Here is a 21,686-nt window from a genome sequence, read left to right on the forward strand (position 1 = left end):
TCATCTGCTTCAACACAGTAAGTTCTTCCTTGGCAATCTAGTATTACCAGAATGGGAATTACTTATATCATAGGGCTTTAGAAATTTTCTGTCAAAGAAAGAAATGGCTAATTTTGTGAAATCAGTCATATACCACAGATTATTTGTCAATCATGTGAGCCCCACATGATTCTAAAATCATGCGGTATTTGTGTGATTTAAAACAGATTTTGTCCGTGAAGAACATAAAAACTTATTTGATAATAAGTTTTTTTTATATATCTCAATATCTTTGTTTGAATAAGTGTTTCTTTAGAAACTTACTTTCTACTTTCAGCTGAGCCTCAGACACACATTGGAGATGAATTCTTACAATCGAGCTTTAATGAAGCTCACGAGCAAGTGGACAGGGCTGTTAATGACACAATAAGGTACAGTATGTTAGACTTATTGCTGCAAAGAAAAAAAATGGGAGTGTAATTACTGCTATCTTATGATGTTTTAAGGACTTCACGGTAAGTTTTTTCGTTACGCTGTAAATTAACATATATTGCAAGGACAGCTTTGACAGGAAATTTTTATTGACGGAATTTAATTTTTAGTTTTCCATATAGCATAAGGTAAATTGCAAATTGCTGTTACATATAACAAGTTTTTCCAATTTTTCTTATTATTGTAAATAGCATGTTTCACTCCAATAGTGGTATGACGCTATAGCACATTTGACTCGTTTTTAGTAAATCTCTCTGGTTTAGGATACAAAAGATGACAAGCTTAAAAATGTTCGTCAGACCCCCTTCAAGTAAAGTAAAGCATCCATATCTTGCAAGTCTGCTATTCAGTAAAAGCTTTGGCCCTAAGCATCATAAAATCACTTTCAAGCTTCATATCATTACTGGCCCTCTCCTTTTTCTGTAGGTGTTCATTTTTCCTGTCTTTTATAGCCTAAGACAGATAAACGCGGCCATAGAACAAAATTGTAACATTCCTGCCGATTGCCAAGAGTTTTACCACCACCTCTTATGTGCCTTTAGCTTTTCCATTTTCATGAAGTTAATTATAACCTTTTATGTTCTTGGTGATCTTACACTATAATGAATGGTTTTAAGTATCGCAATTTTTTGGTAGAGTTTTTCATTGACAACAGTTTGGATTCGTGTGTTCTTGAAAACATTTGTCACTGGAAATTCGACATTAATGAAAAAATGATCGCACAAACACAAACCCTATCATTGTATCAGATGTCTGTGTCAATTAGCCAGACATAATCTTAGAACGGTGAAATTCCTTTTCAGTCAGCTGTTCCAAAGAGAGCGAAACAGTTCACCAAATCCTCATGAACTGCTGAGAATATTTCGGTTTCCAACCGGAGAAGGAAGAGAAATTGCCAGAGCTGCTGAGAAGATCGAGCAGACCTTGAGGATCGTGAAGACTCACGTGGAATCTGGAATGGTTTTCAATTTAACAAGTATGAATCTCTTATATTTCCGTTAAGTAATGGAAGGTACTTAATTCCTTTCAGAGCTATGTTAATTAAAAGAACTTCAGATTTATAGAAGTAGAATTGTTCATGATCTGCCACACATGAGTGTTCAGTTCTGTGAACCTTTCTCGGCAATTTAATGGTTTTATTGGCTCATTTCTGGCAAGTATATCAGTAGGGGAGCTTATGTAATCTCCTGGGATTTTGGATGATAGGATGGAGTGATTACCTGGAATATATAGTGTTTTGGCTGGAAATGTGGCAGAAGCCCTGTATAATGTCACCAACCTCAGATGGCCGGCACTATGTAGATGCTCTAGATTTTCATCTATAACTCGTTTTTCAATTAATCTATAAAAAAATGTCATCAATAATGATTTATTCAATATAAAACAGCAAACACAAAAGTATGAGAGCTTTATTTTATTAAATACTACAGCTTGCGAGCTATAACCAATTTATTTTTAATTTTCCAATGTGTATGTTCTACTTCTCAAATAATTTCCATTAGTAACTGACATCGGAATTATCATCTGAAAAATATGATTGGAAAATAATTTGTTCCCATATAATAAACAACAGCACACAATGAGCTATTTTTCTTTATAATTATCTCTGCAGTGTTGCCAGATAGGGCTGCAATCAGAAGATAAGACAACACTGGTCTCTTGTCATTCTTATATAAGTACTAACAGTATCCCCAAAAATATGAGTTATTTATGTTTTCCATGCTTGTAATTAATTTTTTCCAGGATATATTACTAATTGTAACTGTGATGTTTTTCCATTATAGATTGTGAAAAAGAAAACGTGAGGAAGCAGAGAAAACAAACCAATGCAGGACAGAAAATCACATGAGAACAAAATAGTTTACTATGCATCATATTGAAAGGATTTCTTGGACAGTTGAAATGATCGTCGAAGGACAATTTCATATTATTGTACGGAAATAAATAAATTTTGCATTAGTTCTCTAGCTGAAAAAATATTATTTTCTGTGAATATGTTTAGTGTGCTTTGAGAAAAGAAACGTTTGAACTGTGATGTATATTTATATATCTTTCTTCAGTAATTCATTTTCCATAATGTCAGAGCATCCACATATTGTTTGTCATAGCTAGCTTTAGTACCGGTTTTGTATAAGCCTACATCCAGCGAAACATCTGTTTGGTTTCATGGAGTCACATGCGATGCAATTTTTTTCTAGCTTCTTCATGAAAATGGGTTGTATACTTGTGTTTTTAGGCTTGTTTTCTACAAGTGGTAAAACACAAACTCTAATTTCGTCTTTGCCTCGTCCATAACTGAGTTATAAGCTGACCGTGTTGGGAGAGTTTTGACTGAATTAGAAGTAGTTGATTTGATTTCATCATCACTTTTGGTTTCATGTAGTGCCACAGAACTTGTATCCATGTATACTCTTCTATGGCGTCTGGATTAATGTCAATGGTAGGACTGTTGCCATCATCCAAATTACCTGCCCAGTAGGATTCTAAGACATTTTCTCTACAATATTTGCTTTGGTTGATTAAGAGATTCTCTGGTCTGCATCCTATAGGAATTGCACATGGAATGACCTCAGCCAGGGAATGAGGAATGTTCCTTAGAGACTGAAGTGAAGATGGCCCTGATATTTTGATGGCAGTAGGGGCATCATTTAATTGATACAGTTCTCGTTAGAATACTAGCAGCTTGAAGAAGGATTCATGTCTGTTGCTGCTTCCAGTGAAACTCGTTGTGGCTTCCCTACCAGATTGGGATTACTGAATACAATACCAACACTTTCCAACTCCTCTACATGAGTTTTGATCTCCTTTCTAGTTTTCATTTGTGCTTCATTCAGTCCATGATCAGATGCAATTCTTCTTTAATTTTCTTCTATTTTCCCCATTGTTGTCACATTATCATCTGTGAGGAATTCAATCAGTGAAGACAAAAATTTCACATTAGTAGCTTAACTTGAGACACAGTTTTGTTGCATCCTCTCACCATGGTTATATTTCGGTCACAACACACTCACATGTACATTCCAACACTGATATGTGATGTCCTTTGCATGAGGGTCTCCTGGATTGATGCAATCACTCAGACGAATTTTCAGTATTTCATTGCTAGATAAAGCAACAACTTATTTCAAGTGAGTTCCTGCTGAATCATTTCGTAATCATATATAATTTATCTCTTTGTGTTCCTTGTTCATTGCAAAAAATGCACTTACTTGGGCGTATGTGATCTTGTTGTGTAGCTTCTATTTACATCTTCCTGACTAGAGGAGGAAGGTGATGGTTCAAACTCTTGCTTTTCATACATCCTTTGTGAGTACATTCTTTTTAGCAATGTGAATGCCATGATGCATTTCCATCTTTCAGTTCTTCAGGACCAATGTGCTCTTTTTCGCACACAATCTAATACGTTTTTCAAAGCTCTTTGGAATCACCAAGGGAGATGCAGTAAGTAAAGTTTACGTAAGGTTTTCCTCATATAGCAGATGATGGTAGGTCTACTTTTAAAACACTTTCGATTTGTGGATACTTTGATGTTATGGAAAAGAATTAATGAAGAAAGAGATTTAAATATATATCACAGTTCAAACACTTCTTTTCTCAAGTACTTAAAAACTAGATACACTACACATATTCACAGCAAATAATATTTTTCCACCTAGAGGGCAAATTGAAAATTTATTTTTGCACAATAATATGAAATTGTCCTTTGATGTTCATTTCAACTGTCCAAGAAATCCTTTCAGTACTATGCATAGTAAACAATTATGTTTTCATGTCTTTTCTATCCTGCATTGGTCAGTTTTCTCTGCTTCCTAATGGTTTTTTCACAATCTGTAATGAAAAAACACCGCTGTTAAAATTAGAAATATATCCTGAAGAAACAATTATAAGCATGGAGTGAACAACTCATATTTTTGGGGATACTGAAGTACTAATATATGAATGACAAGAGACCAGTGATGTCTTATCCGTTGATTGGAACCCTATCTGCCAACACTGCAGGAGATAATTACCAAAAATAGCTCTTTGTGCGCTATGTTGTTTTATCATATGGCGAACAAGTTATTTTTCAATCATATTTTTCATATGATAACTCCAATGTCAGTTACTAATGGAAATGCAATGAGAAGCAGAATATATATGGTTGAAAATGTAAAGAATTGGTTATAGCTCGCAAGCTGTGGTATTTATGAAACTAAAGCTCTTATACTTTTGTTTGTTATTTTATATAGAACCAATCATTATTGATGATATTTTTTCGTAGGTTAACCCTTAATGATTTATAGAGGAAAATCTAAGACCATCTGCATATTGGCGGCCATCTTGGATTGGACGCCATACAAGGCTTCTGACACATTTTAAGCTAAAACACCAGGTAATATGTTAGAGTAAACCATATCAGCGATGTATTCCAGATAGCCATTCCTTCCCCTAACTCAAACTCCCACGAAGTGATATTTTGTGACAAATGCTCCTCTACTATATGCTTGATTTTATTAACTGTATATTAAAACTGCGATATGTATCCATATACTACTTTACTCATTTTATTGTCAAACAGTAGTTTGTTGGTAAATAATATACTCCATGTTTACACTCGTTATTATCCCGCCCAGGCCAAGCCTCTCTTACCACTATCGCTTATACAACTGTGGTGATGAAGAATGAAGATATAGTAATTTTGTTCGGTATTGAGGTGGTACTTAATCAATCTGTCAAATATTATCATCAATTTTGACATTATGAGTACAACAATCTTAATAATGAGAACAGTAATTTAAGAATGAGAAGGAAATAAAATACAGTGTGTGATAATGTTTACTCACCACTTTGGTATGTACGTTGCACCACATTTGTCCGAGCTTCAGGACAATACAAATGTCCCTAGGACATTACACTGTAATAATATTGATAATTAGATAATTAGTGCATGTTAAGTATGGTAAGCTTATTGTACTGAGTAGTTCACCATCAGTTAAGTAGCTCCTTGCTTTAAAACTAGGTAGCAGAAGTAGTATTTGAAAATAAGTATTTAAAAGAAGAATTAGTTTTGTATAATATTCATCTCTAAATACTAAGTAGACCCCTGGAGCATTACAGTAATATGCATTAATTAGAGAAGGCAAGCAATACATATTAAATTTTGATGATTTGTTGCTTTAGTTTATCATGTACTATCCAATACCTTAATATAAAAGTTTGAAATTTTCTTTAATGTGGGATTGTTATTCTAAAGGGTACCATGAGTATATAGAGTTTTACCAAAGACTGGATTGCAAATTATCAACTTATCCAGTACATCTTTTTTATGTTGTTTTGAACATCTTTATGTGAACATAATAATTAATGATGCAGATGATGAAATTCCTCATGTATATGAGTAAAAAGTAGGTGAATGAAGTAAAGTTCTTCTATAGGTTACAATTAGGTAATCTCACATAAGCTCTTTTGCATGTCACAGTTATGTAACTCTCACCTGAGTTCTTTTACTGAATACAGTTATGTAACTCAGTTCTTTTCAGATTACAATTATGTAACTCTCACTTAGTTCTTTTACAGGTTACAATTATCAAGACCTTCTTTCTCCAGAAAAGTTAATACTTCTGACAAATTTGTCTGGATGCTTGTCACACAGACGAACTGTTCATTGCTATGATATGTGCTTCCATAATAAGTACAGGACCATAGATGGCACTTGCAATAATCTACGGAATCCATTATGGGGGGTTCGTCCTTAAACTGGTTTAGGCGAATCCTTCCTCCCATTTATGAAAATGGGTTCAATACACCCATGGTAAGTGGCCACTGTTATCGTTTTGCATGCAGTTTGAAAATAGAACCTATCGTAAGATTTGCTAAAACTATTTTGGAGTCTTGTGCCTAATCTGTCGCTTTTGATTGCCCAGAAAAGAGAATATTTTGATAAAAGGAATTACAGGTGAGGTAGTCGCGGTTTATAGGGGGGGTTCTGTTGTGACAGCTTGATGATAAGTGAAAATTGCTGATAACTGAAAATCTGCTATTTATGGCGCCGATAACCAGATTTTGGCGCTGATAACCGTTTAATGGAGCCTCTGTCTGGTATGTATTGGCGCCATAACTCTATTGTCGACACCAATAACCAGAAATCAGGGCATTATGGCGCCAAAAATTGCGGATTTTTGGCGCTAGACAAGCACCGTTAAACCGGATCGCCGATAACCGAGTCTACCAATAACCTGAGACTGCCTGTAATACTAACTTATTTAGATAAATTAGGATTACTATATATATGCAATGGTATATGTTATAGAAACAACGATTGGCCACAGTTATAAATGTTAAGAAAACCGTAACGATAAACTTGTCTCATAATTGTGCATTATATCCTCCTGAACAGGGTGGTCCAAAACTAAACGTTATCACGGGTTTTTCAAACCAAGTGCTAGGTTGGTATCCACTCGCATCATTAGCACTGAAGAAGTCTCTCCTGATCACCACTGTACACACATGCTGATGCAGTGGGGACAATTCTTGGATCATGACATTGACCATGCACTTCCATCAATATCTTCAGAGAGTTTTCATGATGGAGTCAGTTGCCAAAGGTGGGATTCACTGGTTTTAGTGTTCAAACTAATAATACATTAATGTTAACAATATCTGTAACAATTTTCTTTCATTTAGTAAAAAAAATTTATTTCGTAGTACTTGTTCATATGTTCATGAATCTACCAGCCTTCTCCGGAAACTTGTTTTCATCCTAGCATTATGTATCTTGTGTGATGGTAATAGTTGAAGACTTAGATAATTTTGTTTTAGTTGGTTTCCATTGTGTGTCTATGTAATTCTACATGTTTCTCAATAACGTAGGACAACCAGTAATTTCAATCTTTACAATTATCATTATTTTAGATTCACAAGTATTTATTAATGTGTTTTCGAACGATTACATCATGGACCAGTTTTTGTCAGCTTCTCGTAAGCTAAGTCTGTGCTCAAGTTACTGAATTTACATTGCTTTTGATAAGCTCTTTCAAGTTTTTGTGGTTTTTTAGTCTGTGTGCGATACGTTATTCTCTTATGTGGTTAGTCTCCAGCCACGATTCGTCTTGATAGATGAAAAAAGGGCTTTCTGTCTGATCGGTATTTAAGGTTTTATTTTCAACTTAGCTACATTTGAGATTTGTCAAAAGTGGGTTAACTTTGCATGTTTTATGGTCGTTACTTTGGCCGCTACTTTTGTGAGGTATTTTGACATTATTCTTTTACTATTTTCTCATGTTGCTGAACCTATCAGATATAAAAATCTTAAAGTTACAGAGGAATTTAGTAGTTCATGTCATTCATCCCTTAAGCTTGGAAATCTTTGCCTTCTTTTTTGTCTCTTTGATAATTTAATCTGCTTTAGAATGAAGACAATTTTAAACACTCATTCGTGATGTGATAGAGATGGATTTAAACAATTATGTCTGTCTAGACCTCATAACCGGAGGCCCGATTTAATATTTAATGCTGTAAGTAAACAACTTGGTTGATTCTAAAGATGTATCCTAAATAACTTATTAACTCACGTCTTTTGTGTACAACACTTTACTAGTGATATCAACGAAGTCTGTATTAATTAACTGTAAGAGCCTGGCATTTTATTTTTTAGATTCATTAACTCAGTTGGTGAAAAAAGAGGAGGAGAAAAGTCCTAGATTATTTTTAAAAGGAAAATTCAAAATTTACACTAATTTATATTATATTAAGGTATTTTTGCTTTGATAATCATAAGCACGATTTTATGAATAAATGGTATTTACACATTAATTCTGTGTGTATCTAATATTTATAGATAAAGCTCATTTTATGATATTTTCAAAACCGTTTGGACCTGTCCCTTTGAAGTAATTCAACCAAATTGTAGCCCTTGGAATATTTTTCTTATACTTGTATAACAATACCATTTATGAAAGCCACAAGTGTATTTTCTAGGTCATGTGACTATGCTCCGCCATGCTTCCCAATTGAGATCCCACCAGATGACCCTCGTATTCGTCATCATCGTTGCATGGAATTCACAAGGTCCTCTGGAATTTGTGGTTCAGGAATGACATCTGTGTTTTTCAATACTGTGTTACCAAGGGAACAAATTAACCAGCTCACCATCTTATATCGATGGCTCCTCAGGTATCTGTAACGCCATATAATCATGTACAGTATTTATTTTTATAATATTTGGACCAAAGTATCGTTTATGTTGTGACAACTTCCAGATAGAATCAATCCCTCTGCAGGAATGATAATGATATTTTATTTCAGGTATATGGGTCAAGCGCAGGAGAACATGAGGTTACTCCGTTTATTTTTACAATATTTGGACCAAAATATCGTTTATGTTGTGTCAACTTCCAGATAGCATCAATCCCTCTCGGGAATGATAATGATATGTTTATTTCAGGTATATGGGTCAAGCGCAGGAGAAATGAGGTTACTCCGTAATTTGACAAATAACATTGGCGACTTACGCACAGGAATTTTAATGTCCTCAGGAAAACCCCTCATGCCTTTTAGTGATGGTGCTCCAGTAGACTGTCGACGAGACCTTAGAGTTGGAGAGCGCGATTGACTGTTTCGTGGCTGGTGATATTAGGGCAAATGAACAGGTTAGGGTTATTTTTATTCTCATAAACTTTTACGCTCACTTTATAGAAGTAAGTTTATTTATTGGTTTTTTTCATATTCTATTTATCATATTTCTTTGAATTATATAATAAGTATGGGAAAGTAGAATCACATAAGAAAACTCACAAACTTTGCTATAGTTTAGATGAACCAGTACAATCTGCGCTATGGTTAATAGAATTTATTACATATTTTAGAATAAATAATCATAATTTTTCTTTCAGTCTGGCCTAACTGCAATGCATACGCTTTGGTTCAGAGAGCACAATAGAGTTGCTCAAGCAATGAGAGAACTTAATCCACACTGGGATGGAGATATGGTATTTCATGAAGCAAGAAAGGTTTGTAAAATTTATACCCTCTAATGCTTACACATTCAATGTATTGGTTAACATTAGCCAGTAATTAATTTTATGAAACTGGAAATTACATGGGAACATTCAAAACGACTTTCTTTATGACATTTATGGCAATGATTTTAACCACAGTTATTGGTTAAAGTTTGGGGAATATTCCATTTCTTTACATTTTTTCCAGGTTGTTGGTGCTGAGATGCAACACATTACTTATGCACATTGGATGAAGCACATTTTAGGTCCACAGGGAATGGAGATGTTAGGGGAATATAAAGGCTATGATCCATCCATCAACCCTACAGTTAGTAATGTGTTTGCTACTGCAGCTTACAGGTAATTAGCCATTTCATCATCTTTTTATGAAAAGTTTCAATTATATTAAGATCATACTCTTGTATAGGAAGGACACTGGTGGAAGTTTTCTGTTATATAATTTTAGGTTAACACCACTGGGTTGAAGATGTGATAACAGTTTATTGAAAATGCTGAGAGGGCTAGTGATGACAAATGCAAGTTGAATAGAGTAGTGAAGGAGTTTGATAGTGAGTAAAAAAAAAGTAGTTAAAAAATTAAGATTAGGTAAAAGTCAAGAAGTCGAGAGCTTTGGGGAGGGAATGTTACAGGCGATGGTAGAGCGAAAGATGAGGTGAACTGTAACTGAGGTAGAGAAGTTAATAAGAGCTCTAAAAAACTTTTGCAGGAGAAGAAAGAGCCTAATGAAGAATCAGATTGTAAATTGGGTTATAAGTCCAATTCGTTTTTACTTGCGTGAAATATTTATTCTAGATATAAAAAAAACAAGCTACATGGAATAAGAAGGACAGATGTGTTAGAAATGTAGTCATGAGTAAGATGTCTTAAGAAAGTTAGTATGGGTGAAAATAGAGATCTTAGAGCTTTGAGGTGGTGTAGTTGTGTAGAGAAAATTGGAGTGAATAAACTCTTTCTATCTGTATCTGTCTCTGCCATCATATTGAATATATACTCTCAAGAACCTGTACTGTTGGTCTCCACCATTTTTAAGATCACATGGCATAGGTACTGTACATATAAACATTTGATCTACAAAACGTCACCATTGATCACATGCTCTTATAGTATACATTTTTCCGTTTTTAACTTTATCTATAAGCAAACTGGATATATGGATTATTTTATGTCTATAAACTCCAGCAGTCAAATAGAGCAGCATGAAGACTATTTGAAGTAAATCATGCTATCTTTAAAAAATACTCCATTTCTTTTATGTAAGCCAAGTTTTCTAGTACTAAATTTTCGGCAACACTGATCTCACAATATATGTAGTTACACATTACATATACTCAAGAGTTTATGCGTAACATGGTCTGAAGCTAAGGTGCTAGTTGTAGTTACCATACAAGTTTTTTTGTGATACAGTTCCATCAGTATTTCCTTGAAAATTTCAGGTTTGGGCACTCTCTCATCAACCCAATCCTTCATCGCCTGAATGCTACATTCCAGCCTATAGCTGAAGGCCATTTACCTTTGCACAAGGCTTTCTTTAGCCCTTGGCGTATTGTACAGGAAGGAGGTATTGACCCTCTACTTAGAGGCCTTTTTGCCACTCCAGCTAAACTAAAGGTGAGACATACATAATCTTTTTAGTACATGTATACACATACCTCTAGCGATGTAATCAATGTTAAATCCATATTTAACATCTCACTTTAATCATTTTATGTTATTGTGATAAATGTGTGGTAATTTGCTGAACCTAATTCAGTTTTAATGTAACATTTTAAGTATAGGTAAAAGTTAAGTAGCATAAATCGTACAGGAAAGAGGAAATGAAATAGAACAATATCATTGCGTTAATATTGTTTTCTGTTCGATGCAGTTTACTGTAATCGTTTGGCGATATTAAAAAAACTAATTTAAGTATAATGATCACTTTAGTATGAAGGAACAACAAATTAAGAAGTTATTATGAGGAACATTTTTATTCTTCCCCGGGATAAATGGTGCTCTCTTTGGAAGAAGATCCCTAAACTCTCTCCCCTCAATTTGTTATGAAAATTACATTTAACCGAGGCATCAATGTGAGATGGCAGGGATGGGAGGAGTTCCTCGTTGGACAAGTGGTTTTCACACTTTGTTGCCAATCCAGTGTTCCAAAGCCCTCTTGATTTGAGACTGCCTTGACGGAGTTACGCATTTCCAACCTATGGTTGAAAATGCGTAGCGGGCAAGAGGGCTTTCGAACTGGGAGAATTATCTCCTAGTTTGAATCTAAATGTCTCAATTTTCTCTTACTTGATCATCTTCCAATCTCTTACTTTCTTTCGCTCTGTTACTCCCCCTAGCTGTCCTCCTTCTCTTCACTAAAACCCTCGTGTAGGTTGGGAAGGAGCTGGGTCTCTGAACTTAGGCTTTACCTTGATCCAAATGGCAGGGACTATAGCGGTTTGGTCCGCCGCTCGATTATGTTTAGACCTTGAGGATATTGATGTGATTCCACATCAATATTTATTGGGGCGGGACTACATGTGGGGACTTGCCTACGGAATCCGGGGAGGTATAGTCTCCACGGTAGGACTCTCGGCAATTTATCCGGATTGCCCTCTAAAATAACATGAGTGGGGATGATTGCATACTAGCTATGCCCGGCTCCTCCATCAAGCGGGTTCTGCTTACACTTGAGCCAATCATGTTATGTTAGAGCCATCCCTTCGGGGTGTAGGTAGGGAGTGGACATATGGGAATTGGTCTCTGCTGTGTGTCTTTGGTGAGGGGGAAGTCTTTGAGAGGAGGCCCAGTTTTTACCATGGCTTGCAGTTGGTTTCTCTGTAATTTCAAAAAAAAAAAAAACAAAAAAAAAAAAACGAAAAATGGAATATGACTCTGGAACTCAGTCCCCCGGAAAATGTGACCCCATGACACTAGAGACGACTTCGGCTTGTTTAAATAAGGAAAGCTCTGTTGACAACCTCGGCAATAAAAAGGATTCCTCCAACAATACTTCTCTGACCAATGTTGTTAAAGACAATTTATCGGCACTGGTGGAAAATAATTCTAGTAGTAACAGTAATACTTTACTCTCTGGTTCTGGCTCATTACCAGATACAACAAAAAATCTGAAAATTCTCCACTTAAAAAACATACCAATTGGTTGTAGCTATGACATAATTCATGAAGCCTTCTGTAGATTTGGGGCAATCAAAGAAATTTTAATGGAGCTTAATGGTAGTAAAGGATTTTGGGAAGCTTGGGTATCATTTTCAAGTTTTGAGATTGCTTTAGAAGCAAATAAAAATTTAGAGAGCATAAGAATTGACAATTGTTTGATTTCTGGGGCTCTATGTGATAAAGCACCAAGACACCTAGAGGTATATAAACCAGAAGAATGGTTGGAAAAAGAAATAGAGCATGGACTTCCAGAAGTAAGAACCCCCAAGCCCCAACATGGATAATTGCAACTGGGAAGATAGAAAATTATAACTATTATAAGATGAGTAAATTTATACAAAAAAAAGTTGGTTTAATTAAAAGTAAGGATATTAGTAGATACGGTAAGCAATCTGTTTTGATTAATGCAAAATCAGATACTCAAGCTCACATGCTTTGTGGCATGAAGATTGCAGAAATTGATCCTATTAAGGATATTAAACCACATATGAGCTTCAGCTATGGTAGAGGAGTAGTTTTTGATAAAGATCTATATGAATTTTCAGAACCAGAAATTCTGGACATGTGCCCTGATAATGTTTGGAAAGTAAGTAAGATCCCTCAAACAAGCATGGTAGTTTTAACATTTGAAACCCCTGTCATACCAGATCATATAATTATTGAGAATGAAAAAGTATGTGTTCGAGAATATAAACCTAGGCCTTTACAATGCTTTAATTGTTTCAAGTACGGTCACCCTTCCCGGTACTGCAATAATACGAAGATCTGTATTAACTGTTCTTCGTTAGAACATGGCCAATGCAACAGAGATACAACCTGTGCAAACTGTAAAGATCATCATAAATCAAATGATAAAATTTGTAGAGAATACAAGAAAGAAGAAGCTGCCATCTTGAAAGCAAATGCTGAACATATTAGTGTAGGTTATGCAAAGCATTTACTCGATCGACAACTTAATTTTGCTCAAGCGGTTAAGATGCCACCAAAAGATTATAATCCACTACCCCTTACTACCACAGGGGGACCAGTGGTAGCACCTGGCCCGTCAGGTGCATCTCCCTTAGTGGTAGTAGCCCAGCCATCTGGGTCAAGTGCTCAGCTTATAAAAGCCAGAGCACAAACCTCCAGAGAGGTCAAGATGGTTTCCACCACACCAAAAGTAGTGTCACTGATAGGAGCATCTCTCCTAGAGGTAGTAGCCCAGCCTTCTGGGCCAAGTGCTCGAACTGTTGAAGTTCTAGCACAATCCTCCAAGGAAGCCAATGTGGCTTCCACCACCTCAAATGTATTGTCTCAGGCAGAATCTCTACCTGATTTGATGGAGATTAGAAAACAAGATCTTCCAAAGAGGAAAAGGTCCCCATCCTCCTCACCTTCATCCAAATCAGGTAAGTGCCCTACTGCTCATGATCCCAAGGTTGACTTGTATAAAGATCACAGAAAGAAAGAAAAGAAGAGCGGTGGCCTAGTAAAGCCTTCCATCTCCAGGCCTTACATGGCTTCATCTGAAAAGTCCCAAAAGACAAATGAGACAAAGAAAAATAATAACAAAAGATAATGTCTATTATCCAGTGGAATTGCAGAGGTCTAAGTACTAGCATTGAGCAAATAAAAACTTTAACTAGGGACTTGGACACGAAGGTAATTTGTCTACAGGAAACCAAGATCAGTGACAAACCATTTAATCCTGGACTCAATTATCATTTTTGTAGATCCCCTCCTTTGCAAGGTGCAAGAGCTCAAGGTGGTACAGGTTTTATTATTCACAAATCTGTAAAATTTGAAACAATCCCACTCAATACACCACTACAGGCATGTGCAGTTAGAACTCATATCGGAAAAAAATTACTTTATGCTCGCTATATATTGAACCATCTTTAGAACTTTTCCTCTTAGATCATGCTGGGAATCCAAGAAGGCTTAGCCTTTCTGACCTCCAAGACCTGATCAATCAGCTTCCTGCCCCTTTTATTTTGATGGGTGATTTTAATGCAAAGCATACTTTATGGGGTGGAAATGTATGCGATAGATGGGGTAATCTTGTTGAAGAATTAATCGACAACAATGATGTAATACTAATGAATGATGGTTCTCCAACTAGGTATGATGTATTCCACAACTCTACATCAGCCATTGATTTGTCAATCTGTTCCTCATCCATTCGATTGGACTACCTTTGGTCAGTAATGAACACCTACATGGCAGTGACCATTGGCCAATAATGTTAAAATATGTCCATAATCTTCCTTCTCAGTGTCCACCAAAATGGAAGATAGACGAGGCAGACTGGGCAGCTTATGAAAAGTGTTCACACACTGATAAAGAGTATGATGAATTTACATCTCCAGTGCATGCCTATCAACATCTTGAAAATATTATTGATGATAATGCTAGCAAGTTTATACCTAAAACATGCGGTTTACCTCATCGCCCTGTAGTTCCTTGGTGGAGTAAAGAATGTGCCAACGCAAGAAAAGTGACCCGAACTTGCTTCAGAAGATACTTGAGAACAAACTATGTAGCAGATAGAATAGCGTACCTCAGAGCCTGTGCCAAACAAAAAAGAACTTTTAAAAAAGCAAAGAGAGCATCTTGGAAGAAATATATATCTAATATTAATACCAAACTCCTTCAAAGGAAATATGGGACAAGATTAGAAAACTTCAAGGCAAATTCGTCCCTAAGCCTCTACCAATATTTAGGAAAATAATAGATATATATCTGACCCCAAAGATGTAGCAGAGGTTCTTGCTAAGCACTTTGCCCATGTATCAAGTGCTGACAACTATTCCCCAGCCATTTCAACAAATTAGAGCATCAACATCTGTTGTTCCTCCTGCTTCTTCAAATACTGAAGCTTTTAACCTGCCTTTTAGTATGGAGGAGATGCAAAATGCTATCTCTAGCTCTTCTTTAACTGCCCCAGGTGAGGATGGCATCCGGTATGAAATGATATCACATCTTCCAGTGGATACCAAGGAATTTTTATTAGAAACCTTTAATGGACTATGGGCTTCCCATACATCTCCTGATTCCTGGCATACATCATTGTAATTCCAGGCCACAAGTCTGGTAAAGACCCAGAACTGCCATCTAGTTATAGGACCCATATCCTTGACCAGTTGCATATGCAAATTATTTGAGAGAATGATCACAACAGACTTGTGTGGTATCTAGAATCAAAAATCTTTTATCTAACAGGCAGTTTGGTTTTAGGAAGAACCGAAGTACTCTAGACCCTTTGCTGATGTTATCAAGGGAAATTTCAAATGCCTTTTCTAACCAAAACCAGGTGGTGGGTGTCTTTTTTGACCTCGAAAAAGCATATGACACGACCTGGAGGGGTGGTATTTTAAAGCAATTGGCCTCGTGGGGTATAGGAGGACATATGTTCTCTTTTATTGAAGAATTTTTATCAAACCGCTCAATTAAAGTGAGAGTAGGGTCAGAACTATCTTCATCCTACATGCAAGAAGAAGGTGTCCCCCAAGGCAGCGTATTGAGTGTGACCTTATTTGCTGTTGCTATTAATAGTCTCATGAGTCACATACCTCCTGGCATACAAGGATCACTATTTGTCGATGACTTTGCAATTTACTGTAGTGGATCATCTGCACTACAAGCATGCCAAAATCTTCAAATTGCAATAAATGCTGCATCCGCATGGGCAAATTCTCGTGGATTCATGTTTTCACCTCAGAAGACCAAAGCCATTCGCTTTACTCGTACTCGTAAAAGGGAAGAGATCCCCACCCTTTTCTTAAATGATTGTATTTTGCCTTATGAGGATAATATCAAGTTTCTTGGAGTCATTTTCGACAAGAAAATGACATTTGGTCCCCATATAAATGACCTATCTATCAGGGTTAAGAAGTCACTGAACATTCTGAAAGTTGTATCGCATTTTGATTGGGGTGCTGATAGAACAACTTTGCTTAGAATTTATACATCTTTGTGTCTGAGCAAGTTAGACTATGCATGCCAAATATATGGGTCAGCTGCAAAGACTTTACTTGGAAAACTTGATATTGTTCACAATGCTGGGCTTCGCATCTGCACAGGTGCTTACAGAACATCTCCCATTGACAGTCTCTATGTGGATTCTGGCATACCTCCCCTTTCCATTCGCAGAGAGGAGTTGAGTTTGAGGTATTTAGCTAGGTCCCTTGCGGTGAGAAACAATCCTAACTATAAATATGTTAGGGCGCCTTTAGATCGGGCTCCTAACAGATCCAGAGTGCCCAAGCCTTTGGAAGTACAGCTGAAAAATGATGCTAGAGAAGTAGGCTTGTTAACAGCACAGATAGCAGAGGTGGGATATCCCAAGTCTCCCCCTTGGTGTAATCCACCTGTTAAAGTATGTTTTACGGCAGGAGGGAAAAATACCTTACCTAGTAGGGTAATGAAAAGTGAGTTTTTAAATCATGCTGCTCAACATCATGGGAAACATGTTTTTACAGATGGCTCCAAATCGGCTGCAGGAGTTGGAAGTGCAGCTGTGGTGGGGGATATTGTTATTGGAAGGAAACTCCCATCCTCTTGTTCAATATTTACTGCTGAGCTGTACGCAATAATTCTCGCAGTCCAACATATTTTTAAAAATGGCAACCAAAATAGTTTTTATACAATTTTTACGGATTCCAATAGTGTTTTACTCTCATTAAAACAAATTATGCCAGGCCATCATCTAGTACAAGAGGTGCAGGACTGGTTAGTACTTCTGCAATCTAGGAAGAGTATCAGTGTTCACTTCTGTTGGGTCCTGCCCATGTTGGGGTGGATGGAAATGAACAAGTAGATAAGGCAGCAAAGGAAGCTTCAGGGCTAAGTAATCCATCCCCCTACCCCCTTTAGTATTCCTTACAAAGATCTTAAAAGTGAGATTCATCTTTACTGTAAAATAAGTGGCAGGCTCGATGGTCTGAACTGACCACCAATACACAAAATTGAAACACATCCACCCATTGGTGGATAAATGGTCATCTTGTAATGCTACAAGTAGGAGGGATACCATTATTTTAACTAGGCTGCGTATTGGCCATACACATGCAATGCACAATTATTTAATGAAGAGTGGGGGAAGGGAGACAGGCCCCTCACTGTAATACCTGTCAAGTGACAATGGATGTTAAGCATATTTTAGTTGATTGTCCTGTTTTTAATCTTCAGAGGAGGACACATTTACTCCAGGACAAACCTTTGAGAGATATACTGGGGGGAAAACTGTAATACCCTGAACTTGAGAAAATTTATACAAAGTATTGGGTTATATTACGAGCTATAATTGATTTTATTAATTTATTTATTTATTTTACCCTTTTAATCCTTATTTATTTCACATCTAGATTTTATTGTATGAAAGTGTTGCGATTGATATTAAAGGTTAAAATGGTACTAAATGGTGTGAGTATACAGATATTATGATTGAATGAATTTTGTTATATAGCGCTGAATGGCCTTTGATGCCCCAGTGCTTGGCTTAATGCCTAAATCCTATATTCAATTCAATTCATTCAGTGTTCCAAAGTTCGGTTCTAGGCTCTGCCAACGCGGAATCAGGGGAATTTATTTCTGATGATAGAAATTTATTTCTCGATATAATGTGTTTCGGATCCCATAATAAGCTGTAGGTACCGTTGCTAGGTGACCAATTGGTTCCTGGCCACGTGAAAATATATAATCCTTCGGGCCATCCCCAGGAGAGCTGTTAGTCAGCTCAGTGGTCTGGTAAAACTAAGATATACTTAGGGATGGGAGGAGGCTTCTCATTTTAAGACAACCGTTTTTGCATCCAAAATGTATTGTTGATTGGAATATTTTGATTTTCTACGAATACATTCTGATTAAGATAGTGCGTAAGCTAAGAAAATGTACATAAATTTGTTATTATGCCCACTTACTACTCAAGGATACAGGGCAGTTCAGAGCTCATGGTGTGAGTTGGATCCCGTTGACTAGGAATTGGAATTGGAATATTAAATTAGGCTAAAGAACAATCACTGGGACCTATGAGATCATTCAGCGCTGAAAATAATTTTGAAATAATTTTTAGGAAAGGAAGAAAGACAATATATACGGAGGTATAGTAAAAGGAATTAAAGGAGTAGCAACCAGGTGCTGAAGGAACACTGCAAAAAGCCTTACGTAATGCCTAAAGTGCCCCGCATGAGACACACTGACGGGGAACTATTAACCTGTTAGAGGGTTAATTGGCAAAGTGGTAAGGACACTAGATCTTGTTATGATGGAATTTAAGTTTGTCCAGATTTTGGAGGCGGCCAATGTGCAGTATAATTAGAGTAAAGGCAACATTGGTATTCCACTATCAGAGAATCTGAAGATGATCTGAACTTTCAGTTCGCCATATTGATGAATCAAATAAAGTTAAATGGAAGAGTGACCCACCAAATTCTGTGAAATTACTTTCACAACTGGTTCCTGGAAGTGCAACCACTGCAACTAAGGCCATAGCCTATATGAAAATTATTGGTGCTGTGGAAAAATTAATGAGAAACCAAGGAATATTCAAGAGGACTGTGAACAGGTACATGGAAATATACAGAACGTTAATGGAAAGTAGGAAGTCTCCTCCCTTCGGTAGTTAAAGAAATAGGTCACCGAGAGGGCTGTGGTGAATGAATGGCCTCCACCCAGTTTCATTGTGCTTCAACATGACATTAATTTTGTGATCTTGATTAGGTCTCTCAAAATAAAGTAGCCCATAACTCGGCTTCAGAACTTTAAATACTTACAAATTTCCTGAAGTGTTTTGCCAGAGATGTGGCATGCAACATGATTTTTACTGAAATGAAACAAATGACCCTTGTCATTGCTTGTGTCTCTTCCACCATGATTCGGCCAGATTTTGGCTCTTGTGGAATGAAGATTAACAATACTCTTGAGACTTGTGAGCTGACTGTGAGAAGTAAATTCTGCGCATGCCTCATTGCAGATCAGGAGTGGAAGAGACAATGGTATCAAAATAAAGGTGTTGTCAATTCATTTTGCAGAACTGAACCTAAAGAACTCTTACTTATATAGCTGTCTGAGGCAGTTCTATGGAATTTGTCTAAAACAATCTGTGTAAAAATAAGATGTATCTAAAGCAGTTTCTCTTAACAGTTTGTCTATAGTAGTTGTGTAAATTGGAATGGATCTAATACGATTTGGCTACAATTTTGCTACTAAATGAAAATAACTAGAAGTGCATTAGGCTTTTTGATAAATCTGGGTGAGTGCGAAAATAGAAGACTGGAAAGTGAGCCGATTTTAATTCAAAATAAATATTTACTAAAAGGAATTCTGTAAAAGCTAAAAGAATTTTATCTAAAATTAATTTGCTGAAAAGAATCCATTAAAAGTTAAAAAGAAAGGTTGTTGGTAATTCCACGTGCATAATAAACAATATTAATTATTTGAACCTTGTTGAAACTTTATTGTTTCTGTAAACACTTGATAAAGTTATATATATTGATACTACATTCACTGTTTGATGCTGCACTTTTCAATTTAATATAATTCAAATCACAGTGGAAAAATTTTATTTTAGATACCTGGGCAGTTCCTGAACACGGAGCTCACAGAAAAGTTATTCCGTGCAGCTCATGAGGTAGCACTTGACCTTGCGTCACTGAATATCCAGAGAGGTAGAGATCACGCTCTCCCTGGTTATACTGAGTACCGACGAATTTGCAACCTTTCTGTACCTGAAGACTTTGACGAACTAGCTGAAGATATATCTTCAGTAGAAATCCGTGAAAAACTCAAACAGCTGTATGGTCATCCAGGTAAGTGACAAAACTTTTAGTCCATCATTCATCTAAGTTAAACTGAGTTGATGTTTTCATTTATACTAAGTTATGATACTGAAAAGAAGTAGGTACTTTAGGTTGTTAAGCGCAGTTTCTCCATTTCATTAGTATCTTTTCTATTTATCTTGCTGATGTGAATTCTACCACTTTTACTGCATTTCCTTCCTCCCACTCTAAAGTTATGCCCTGCTTTCCTTCGGTCTGTGAATTTTCTACTTTACACAGTGCGCACACACTGAAGTACACAGAAATGTAAATTTGCAATGGATATGTTTACTGAATTGTTCCCAGCATAACATTTTAAACTGGTTATAAATTGTGCTTCATTATTTACATGCTGATGTGATCATGGATTACCTTGCTTACTTTACCCTGAAACGAAAATTTTGCCTTTATATATGCATAGTATAGAATAAGAGGCCAAAGAAAAAAAATCCTAGATTATAGTAACATCTATAATGGTACAAGAAGTAATTAATTGTTTTTGCTTATTTATTAATCTGTAGAAATACAATACAATATTCTTTCGTTTTTTGATAATTTTTCCCATAACTGCATTGAGGTTCTCTACTTGTGATGGTTAGTAAGATGGTCTTTGATTTACAATGATTTTGTTTTTGATCATACGCTGAAGTAAAGAGCAGATTAGTGGATCAACTTAGCAATTAGCAAGTCCAGTTTCCAACTTCTCTGTGATATATATACTAGTACTGGAGAAACAGCCTGTTAGTCCCCATTTACAAAGATAAAGGCGATGTCCAAGATTGTGACAACTATCACGGCATGAAACTGATGGCTCATACCTTGAAAATTTATGAAAGAATAATAGAGGCAAGGCTAAGGGATGAAACATCTATAAGTGAAGAACTGTTTGGGTTCATGCCAGGAAAAGGAACAACAGATGCCATCTTTGTATTGTGAGAAGACATGGAAAAATATAGAGAAAAAGGAAAGGAACTACAACAAGTATTTATAGATCTTGAGAAAGCATATGATCAAGTGCCTAGGCAAGAAGTCTGGAGGTGCATCGGGGAAAAGGTGTCTCAGAAAAATATGTGAGGATTGTAAATGATATTTATAGAGAAGCAACAACACAGGTAATGTATGTGATAGTGACTGGAGTGAAAGATCAGGTGCCTTGGAGTGTACTCTTTGCAGATGACATAGTGTTAGTAACCGCCAGTAAGGAAGAAGCAGGCAGGAAATTGGAGTTGTGGAGAAGTGCGTTGGAGGACAGAGGCCTAAAGATAAGCAG

At 36.3% G+C, this 21,686-nt stretch overlaps 1 protein-coding gene across 1 annotated transcript in view; it reads left to right on the forward strand.

Moving 5' to 3' along the window:
- The window catches only part of LOC135195688 (peroxidasin-like), a 470,655-nt gene that overhangs the window by 437,030 nt on the left and 11,939 nt on the right, over positions 1–21,686 (forward strand). The window contains 12 exon segments of the mRNA XM_064222083.1: positions 317–410; positions 1,275–1,447; positions 6,028–6,191; positions 6,194–6,266; positions 6,848–7,055; positions 8,428–8,606; positions 8,880–9,043; positions 9,045–9,098; positions 9,342–9,458; positions 9,655–9,806; positions 10,901–11,075; positions 20,170–20,407. Coding sequence (XP_064078153.1) covers positions 317–410; positions 1,275–1,447; positions 6,028–6,191; positions 6,194–6,266; positions 6,848–7,055; positions 8,428–8,606; positions 8,880–9,043; positions 9,045–9,098; positions 9,342–9,458; positions 9,655–9,806; positions 10,901–11,075; positions 20,170–20,407 — 1,791 coding nt within the window.

The sequence above is a fragment of the Macrobrachium nipponense genome, chromosome 16 (genome assembly GCF_015104395.2).
Source record: "Macrobrachium nipponense isolate FS-2020 chromosome 16, ASM1510439v2, whole genome shotgun sequence".
NCBI classification, from domain to species: domain Eukaryota; kingdom Metazoa; phylum Arthropoda; class Malacostraca; order Decapoda; family Palaemonidae; genus Macrobrachium; species Macrobrachium nipponense.